Source organism: Carya illinoinensis, chromosome 3 (assembly GCF_018687715.1).
Source record: "Carya illinoinensis cultivar Pawnee chromosome 3, C.illinoinensisPawnee_v1, whole genome shotgun sequence".
Taxonomy (NCBI): domain Eukaryota; kingdom Viridiplantae; phylum Streptophyta; class Magnoliopsida; order Fagales; family Juglandaceae; genus Carya; species Carya illinoinensis.
Window position 1 is genome coordinate 25,091,563 of NC_056754.1, and position 9,113 is coordinate 25,100,675.

Below are 9,113 nucleotides of genomic sequence, written 5' to 3' on the forward strand. Positions count from 1 at the left end.
ATCATTAGGCTTCCCTATATAATTTTAAAGTGGTTTGATGGGTCCCTCTCACCTTCTCTTCTCTAGAATTGTTTGGTGGAACTTTCCTGGTTATGATCATGCATAAGGTTTGCTTCTGTTCTCCCTCCCTCCCGAAGTTCCAGTTCCATTTCGAGTGAGTCTAATCTTAAAACTTTCAAGTTGGTAATATAGTAATTGAAACTCAACATGAAGTGTAAAAGCTGAAAGTGTAGGAGCAGTAGTATCTGAAGTAGGAATCCCATATTATTTGAGGACACATAGGTAGTCCGAGATGTTTGTTGGTCCCTTTTAACTGAGGACATAATATGAAGTGGGAGATGTGAAATTAAATGGATGGGACTACTACTGTTTAGAAGCCACCCCCGGGGACAATGAACACAAAACGTGCAATTGCTGTAAGCTTTTGGGGAACCCATTAAAATTCATGTAGTCACCAAAACAGAGAAAAAGGAGACCCACAAACAGCCGCAGCTACAGTACTTTGTCCCCAATCAATTCCATACACTCGCTATATTAAGCCTATCATCAATATCTCCGCCTCAGCCACCTCTCTCTCTCTCTCTCTCTCTCTACCCACCTTGTCAACTACTCCAACATCTCCATCACCGCTAGCGTACAATTTTATTATTTTTTAAGTTTGTAACCGTTGAACTCAAAATTTTCAAAATTTTGGATGTTGTAATATTCGTACATACGATCCAAAAGGGCTGAATCTTTCGTCCACAAACAAATGGGTTGCTGTACGAGCACCACCAGAAGCCAACCGGAGCAAAAAACCGGGTTGTTCCAGCAGAAATTCCAGGAGAAGTCTCCGGTTCCGGTTTCCGACCAGTCTCATGTCAGAGATGACAGGTCTCCACCACAACCCCCAGTAGAGGAAGAATTCGTCAAAGAGGTCCTTTCCGAAACACCCGTTGTCTCCAAGCGGCAAAACCCAATTCCAGCAGAGGAGAAAGAGACCCAATTTCCCATTGAAACTAAGGGTCTGTGTCTGATTCACGAAGCAGAAAGGGAGGAGGTGTCTGAATTCTCTCAGATATCAGAGAGTTTCTCCTTATCGACTACCACCACCACTACTATCACAGACAAGAAAGAAGAAGACGAGGCAATTAGTAAGAGGAGCATAGAAATGGGTCAAAATGTGCTTCAAAGAGCTCAAACGAGGGGCCCCAGAAAGCGTCCAAACACCACCGATCTCGCCAGCCGGAGAGTTATCCCGACGAAGGGATCGAGTGAGGTTAGAACCAGGAGGCTTGACGTAAGGACAGCCGGAGCACGTAGAAATCCAGGCGAGGGTCCCGGCCGGAGGTCGAGGTCACCGGCGACGAGGACAACGAGTGGAGTGGGGAGGAGTCCGGGGAAGGGGACGGGAAGAACCTGTGGCCAGTCACTGGAATCAGGGGTGCAGAGTAAGCAGGACACTGGTGCTGAAGAGGAGTTAAAGGAGGGCAATTTGCAGCTGGGGAATGAGTCCCTCGAGAACCCACTAGTTTCGTTAGAGTGCTTCATCTTTCTGTAGAACTCTGTTCATGTTTCAGGAAGCCTTTGGCACAGTTTAGTTTTGATTTTTGATTTTGGTTTTGATATTGATTCTGGAACTACTTCTCTTGCTTCATAAAACGTGTGTTCTGAATTTGGTCTTTGTGGCTCATCCTGGCTTTCAAAATTTCTTCTGTAAATCATCAATGTAATCATGTAAATTTTATGATAAAATCACTGTTTTTGGTTGAAGATAAAAAAGGATGGAAATACTCTCTTAACTCTTAAGCCTTTCGCTAAGTATTTCTTAAGACTGTACATTGTCACAATGTCACGGGGATATATGCAATTGAAATGGTCCTAGATTGGGGGTCTTTTACTTTAGTTTTTCTCTCGGGGATGGGCAGTACATAGACTTCTTTCTTTCCCCATTTCTGTTCTCGGTTATGCTGCGAACTGTACATATACGAGGGCTAGTGTCTTGTGGTGGGGGCTGGACTTTAAGAGCGTGGGTGTAAAATGGTACTACTCTCCATTCTTTTAGAGAAAGTTTGTCGGAAATTTCGTCTCATTTCCTGCAGTTTTTTCTTTTTTGTCGGCATTACTTGCTGTTTGGATACCTGGAAAACTGGGCTTCACACTGCTGGCATTGGTCACGATGACCTACTAGGCACTTCCATTTTACCCCCATTCTTTGCAAAGGCGGGCTTCCAGAGAGAGACGCATGAAGTTGTTTTTTTAAACAATTTGTGGTTGATTTTTATAAAATTTTTTATCTCATCTTCATATTATAATTTTTGTAAATTTTTATATAAAATAAAATAAATAATTTATTTTTTAAATTTTAAAATAAAAATAATATATTTTATTCAATTTTTAATTTTTATCTCCATTAATTTCATTTCATTTACGAAAACAAATAAAATCCATAACCATGCCGCATTGTGCAATAGGACTTGCAAGGAAACATTGCTGTAAGAGCACGAGCAATATTCTAGTTGTGATGACCCGCTTTTGAGTATATTTTTGCTGAAATAATTATTTTTATTTTAATTAATATATTAGTTTTTTACTTTAATTTATTTGCATTTTAAAATTTAGTTTTTTAATTTATTTGATGTTGTGTTTTATTTCTTTTAGATGTTTTGTAGTTTTTAATCCCTTTTCGGCGGTTTGTTTTGTTTTCCCGGAGTGAGGATTGGACATCATCTCTTTCCTACGTCTCTTTTCCTTTTTCTCTTCTTTTTCCTTTTTCTTTTTTCTTTTTCCTTCTTTCTTTTTTTTTTTTCTTTCTTTTCTTTTTCTTTCTTTTCTTTTTTTCTTTTTCCTCTTCCCGCTCGAGCATCCCCCTGGTTTCTCTCTCTTCTCTCTCCTCACCCACAGCCGGAATCTTCTTCAGCCCAGACCGCCGTCGTCCGGCCACCGTTTGGCTCACCGCCGGTCTCGTTCGAACCCCCTCCCTCCGGTGCACATTCCCACCAAATATCTCCCCCTGCTGGCCGGCCGTTTGGCAGGAAATCCTCCTCAAAGCCCCACAGTTTTTCGTCCGATCCGCCGCCGTCGCTCCACCTCCGACCACCATTTTTTCACCACTTCATCACCGGTCCCTTGCCGTCCTAACCCACCCATTTTCGGCCTCCAACGACCACCGGAACAGCTCCTACGAGCTTGATCTTCGATTTGCGTCTTCCAGCCTATTTCCGGCGATTCCGCCGCCACCCATGGCCAACCACCACTTCCAATAGCTTCACAATCATCCCTAGACCATTCCCTATCAATTTCGTGTCCTAGTTTGTCCCCGTTCAAAAGTGGGTTTTTCACAACCCACAGCCACAGTGAATTTTCACTGTGACGTTGCTTTTCCGGCGCCGTTTGCAACGCCGCGTGTTTTCTAAAATTGCCATATAGCGCTGTAAGTATTTTTCAAACCCTATTTTCAGATTTAAATATATATTGCTCATTCAATTATTATTTCTGCTGGTTGGTTGATTCCGGACTGAGTCCGAGGAGTTCGGGGGTCGGATGGATGGAGGATGAAGTTGCTTGTTTTATTGTTTTATGTTGTTGGATTAATTTATTATGCATTGTTATGACATTACATGGTCCATGCACGTGTGTTTTTGTTTATGTGTGAAAAGTCTGTGTATTGGCGTAAGTGGTCTTACGGGTGCGTGTGTCTCATGACCCCAAGCCGGGATGGGGTATTATCCCGGTGGAGCTCCTCTGGTCACTCGAGAGCGGAATAAACTGAGTGATGTCCCCTGAGTTGTCGCTAGACGACGGGAGCGGGGGCTAGGGGTTGCTTGGCTACGAACGCGCCGGGCGCGGAACCGGGCATCGCTCTACGCACCGACTCCGTGGCCCTTCGCTGGTGAGGGCTAGAGGATGCTTGGCTACGAACGTGCGGGGCACGGAACTGGGCATCGCTCGTTAGGTGTCACATGCGTGGTGATACTCTGCGGTGTGGCACTGGAGCCAGGGTGTGCAGATGACACATAGGGGAGGTCATGGTGCATACGGATAAAATGTGACTTTGGCGTGTTTTCTGGAAAGGATGTGTTTTTGGGCCAAATGGGTTTTTGGCGTGTGTGGAAAACGGTGTCTTTGGGTTTTGTGCATTGGGCATGGTTCATGCATATTGTTTGAGTTCTATATGTGTTATTATTTGGTAGTGTTTGGGTTTTACTTACCTGCGGTACCATTTTTGGTTCCGTAGCTTTTGGTGCAGAGTTAGAGGACGAAGAGGAGGAGGCTGAGCCCGAGGATGCGGCTCCGCCGGGTTGCTGATGCTATGTTTTATATTTGTTTAAAACTGTATTTGTGTTTCTTGTAATATTTTATCTATGTACGTTTTAAACAGCTTGTATTACGTTAAGAAAATTCTGGTACTTAGTAATGACTTTCGTTATCCGCTGCATGTTCTTTCGTGCACACTTGTTGCCTTTGCACACACTTGTCACCCGTCGATGGGATGGTGACCCGGGTTGTCACCATCCGGACGTCTCGATTTTCCCGTGTTCGGGCGTGGGGATTTGGGGGCGTCACACTAGTCATTATGTTTAGTCATCGTCAAAGATAAAATTTGGTTAAAATTAGAGTTTTTGGCAAAATTTAAAGCTATTTAAGATATTAATCCACGTAGATTATTTATCTTAAAATTAAAATAATAATATAATAATTTTTTTTAATATTTTGTAAATACATTCCAATGTTAATTTCCATATTTTGCAAAGGAAAATTCTATAGGAAACCGGCGTGGGGAACCGTGGGGAAACCACGTCCCACGTGGCAAAATGAATACGACGCCGTTTTCCCTCCTTCGTCAGTCTTCCCCTTTTCATTTCCATTTGAAAGTTTTCCCCCATCTTCTTCATCTTCCCTTCGTCTTCCCCTTTCCCCCATTTCTAGATCTCCCATTCATCTTCAAGCATTCGTCTTCCACCATCCCCACACGAAAACCGACGATGAAGGACCTTCTTTAGCCGATTTTTCTCTTCCCATGAAACCGAGATACTCCGAACTTCCCTTCAATCCTCTGCCTCCCCCTTCGAAGCCGAAGTCACCGAAGCTCTCGCTCCCCCTTTGAAGCTGAAAGACACTGAAGCTCTGCCTCCCCCTTTGACACCGAAAGAAACCCTAACCAAGCTCTGTGTTTCTCCCTCCCCCTTCCTTATTTTTCATAGAAATTTTCCTTGGTGCAGGATATCTCGGATGCTGAATGGAGGAACTTTGGTGTTCAATAAGTCGAAAGCTTATTTTGGTTTAAGAGAGAGGGGGATTTCAATTGTTTGGCTTGGTATGTGCTTTTCATTATAACTCAACTCAGTTCTTGAACAATATTTTTAACACTTTGTGATCCACGGCGTTTTTCTAATCTTCATAGATTTTTAATTCCTTCTTTATTTTTGTTTGCCGTGCTGATTTTCTGCTCTGCAACATCCTATTCATCCTATCGAGCAGACCCAAGTCATTATCTTCTAGTAAAGGTTCGTTTCATGCAAGTTTGTGTACATCTTGTAGCAAATAGTGCAATTAATAAGGAAATTATTCTTATTTATTGTACATGGATTAATTACAGTGAGATTTACCTAGTAAAATTCCAAGATTAAAATTATTTTTATTTCTACTCTTTATCTGCAGATATTTGAGAAGGTAAGACTAGCGTATCACATTCCTATAGTGACTGATGTCCACGAAGCTCTTCAGGCAAGCTTTTGTTTTCTAGTGGTAGCCTTGTTCCTTCTGTTTTATTTTTATCTAGATATGTCTTTACATATGGCGGCAGCCATATTTGTTGACTGGGTGTATACTCTTATTCAATCAATATTGGATAATAATTTGGCATAATATCCAAATTCATCTCACCCTATTTGCTCCTTTCACGATGAGGTGTTTATATGTATTTCATGATCTTTCCTAAGCAAATGATAATAGCCATCTTATGACTTTTTGGGGATGGTAAGAGTGAATTGCATGTTTCTTTACTGGATTAGTTGTGTACCTCAGGAGCATTTGTGCTTGTATACCTGTATGACTAAGTCTATGCATCTATTTGTGTAAAATGAGGAAAAAAAGAGCTGTGACCAATTTTGTATTGTACTTCAATAGTAGGAAATCTTGATTTTGGACTTGTGCAATATCCACCAATAGAAATTCTAATAAAAACATCAAAATTGGATCAGATGTGGTACTAATAGTACTACTGTTATAGTGTCTGATTCTGACTCATGATGTACTTCAAATTGTCCCTAAATCTGCATGCAGTACTGTGAATGTTCCAATGAAATTATAATAAAGATTGAACAATTCCAAAAGAGAAAAGACATGATATTATAATAAAGATCATAATTTATCTTGCTTGCAACAATGAAATTTCAATGAAATGTGAGATGTGCTCTGTAAATTCTGGTTGAAAATGTGAGAATTGTCATTTTATAATTCTGGTTGGAAATGTGAGAATTGTTGAGAAGCAGTTTGCAGTTTGTTGTTGAGAAGTAGTTTGCAGTTTGTTGTTGAGAAGCAGTTTGCAGTTTGCTGTTGAGAAGCAGTTTGTTGTTGAGAAGCAGTTTGTAATGTATTGAGCAGCAGTTTGTTGTTGAGAAGCAGTTTGCAGTTTGCAGTTTGCTGTTGAGAAGCAGTTTGTTGTTGAAAAGCAGTTTGCAGTTTGCTGTTGAGAAGCAGTTTGTTGTTGAGAAACAGTTTGTAATGTATTGAGCAGTTTGTAATTACATTGAAACACTTTTAATGTATTGAACAATTTGCAATTTGAGAAGCAGTTTTAATGTATTGAGCAGTTTGTAATTTGAGAACCAGTTTGTAATTTAATATATTAAGCAGTTTGTAATTTGAGAGGCAGTTTGTAATTTAATGTATTGAGCAGTTTGTAATTACATTGAAGCAGTATTAATGTATTAAACAGTTTGTAATTTGAGAAGCTGCTTTAATGTATTGAGCAGTTTGTAATTTGAGAGGCAGTTTGTATTTTAATGTATTGAGCAGTTTGTAAGGGCTTTATAGGGTCTTGAGTAGCAGGTTAATGTAATGGCTTGCCAATACATAAATACCAACATTAGATTAAAACACAGAAATATTAACAACTGAAATGCCCATACATAAATACAAACAACAACTTGACTCCTAATGTACAAGTCTGCCTTGCAACCAAAAAAATGGTACATCAAGTTAGTTTCTAGTATTACAACTAAAAATATTTGTTGCAATATTAGCCCTGCCAATAGACTTGCTAATATACAAAATACCAACAAATGAACACTCTTCCCAATATATAAAATACCAACAAATGGCTTCCCGATACACAAAATACCAACAAATGGCTTCCCTTTCCAATATACAAAATACCAACAAATGGCTTCCATTTCCAATATACAAAATACCAACAAATGGCTTCCCAATACACAAAATACCAACAAATGGCTTCCCTTTCTAATATACAAAATACCAACAAATACCAACAAATGGCTTCCATTTCCAATATACAAAATACCAACAAATGAGCCCACTTGTGTTAGCCGAGATGAGTGATCTTCTCCTTTTTCCATGCTAACAATCCCAAGAAAAACTATATATACAAACAGTAAAAGAATAATTAATGTGAAACATAAGTGGAAGCCGTGTAAAAGTTTAGACATGGAAGTTTAGTAGTTATCAATGAACACTATTATGGAAAGTAACCATTTCATGTTTGTTGTGGGGTCTGTGTAGAGACATAAATTATTGCAATTACTAGAAAAGAAATTATTGCACTATTAATATGGAAATAATATATATTTAGCAAGCTTAGCTGCTTTATTTGGAAGTTGTAACTTTGATCCTAATCACATCCTAAATGACATTTGAAATTAAAAATTTTTATTTATTTATTAATTTTAATTAAAAGAAGGTTATCAAGGATTATCTACCACATGATCTAAATAGTTACGTGGCATGAAATCCATTGTATAAAACATCCATTGTACCACCTATATTTTTCCAAGAGATGAGAAATGAGGGTCTTTATAATGAACACTACTATTTTTCTGCATGTTGTGAAATTTTGAACAAGACATGATGCATTACATGACCCACTTAATTTCTAATCAGAAACCTTGATCAACACCCTCAGTACTTCATTAATTTACTCTTTATCTTTTCTCATTTTCATCTATTCATGTCACTCGGTGCATAGCTGTGTTTTTAATCATACATTTGGACTGCAGGACTAAAATATTATTACCCAATAGATCCAAAAGGTCAGACCATATATATTCCTAGCTGTCGCACAACTGGCCAGGCCAACCATTACGGGAGCATCTCCAATAACAGGACTTGCAAATGTGCCTTCTACGTATCCAAGCAACATTAATGGAGTTAAAAAGCCCATTTCCATCCAATCCAATAAACCAGATATAGAACTTCAATCACTTACCAAACAACAAGATACAACTAAATACCATAACACCTTCATCTTAAAGACATGGGCAACACGAGCCCATTTTAAAAGTTCTACTAACATACCCATACCTTCCAAGCAGTACCACTGAAGTTTTTAAAAAATTAAAAATGCATGCTTTTGCTTGTATCATGTTGTTCGAGTCTGCGTGTCTTATTGTTCATATTTCAAAAGCTAAAAATCAAGGAAAAGGAATTCTAACCAAGATCTTACCAAGATTTCACCTTCAGATTTCAGAAAAGGAAAACCAAGATCTTACCTGAAGCTAGCCACTAAGACAAGAAGGTAACGAACAGAGATTTGAAGACAAGATGACGAGGACAAGGTGACGAGGTAGAGCTCTTCCTTCTTCCAAACCCGAAGACGATGGCAACCAAAAATTTTCCTCCAGACTTGAAGCCGACGGTGACAAACGTTTCCCTCCAGACCCGTTTCTTTTGGTTTTTGGCTTCTGAAATCACAAATTTTCCCTCCTTTCCATTCGGTTCGATTTTCTTCCCTTTTTTTTTTTTTTTTTTAATAAATCGGCTGACGTGGCATAATACCACGTCAGCCGATTCCCCAAAGGGTGCGCGCGGCGGTTTCCTGTAGCACTACTCTTTTGCAAAAGGGACATTAATTTATCTTACCTAAAACTACTATTGAAAAATCTGAAATTATCTTC

The 9,113-nt window shown here is 39.4% G+C and overlaps 1 protein-coding gene and 1 long non-coding RNA gene across 2 annotated transcripts; both read left to right on the forward strand.

The window, feature by feature from the left end:
- Positions 1–751: 751 nt before the first annotated feature.
- Positions 752–1,540, forward strand: LOC122304655. Its single transcript, XM_043116912.1, has one exon. The coding sequence runs from the start codon at positions 752–754 to the stop codon at positions 1,538–1,540; it is 789 nt and encodes a 262-aa protein (XP_042972846.1).
- A 3,290-nt stretch (positions 1,541–4,830) lies between these two features.
- On the forward strand, positions 4,831–6,812 carry LOC122303940. The gene is made up of 3 exons (XR_006240861.1): positions 4,831–5,296; positions 5,461–5,486; positions 5,641–6,812. It is a non-coding gene; the product is annotated as an uncharacterized LOC122303940 (long non-coding RNA).
- Positions 6,813–9,113: the final 2,301 nt, after the last annotated feature.

Coding starts and splice junctions, on each gene's coding strand:
- LOC122304655 (XM_043116912.1), top strand. CDS start 752: ATGGGTTGCTGTACGAGCACCACCAGAAGCCAACCGGAGCAAAAAACC.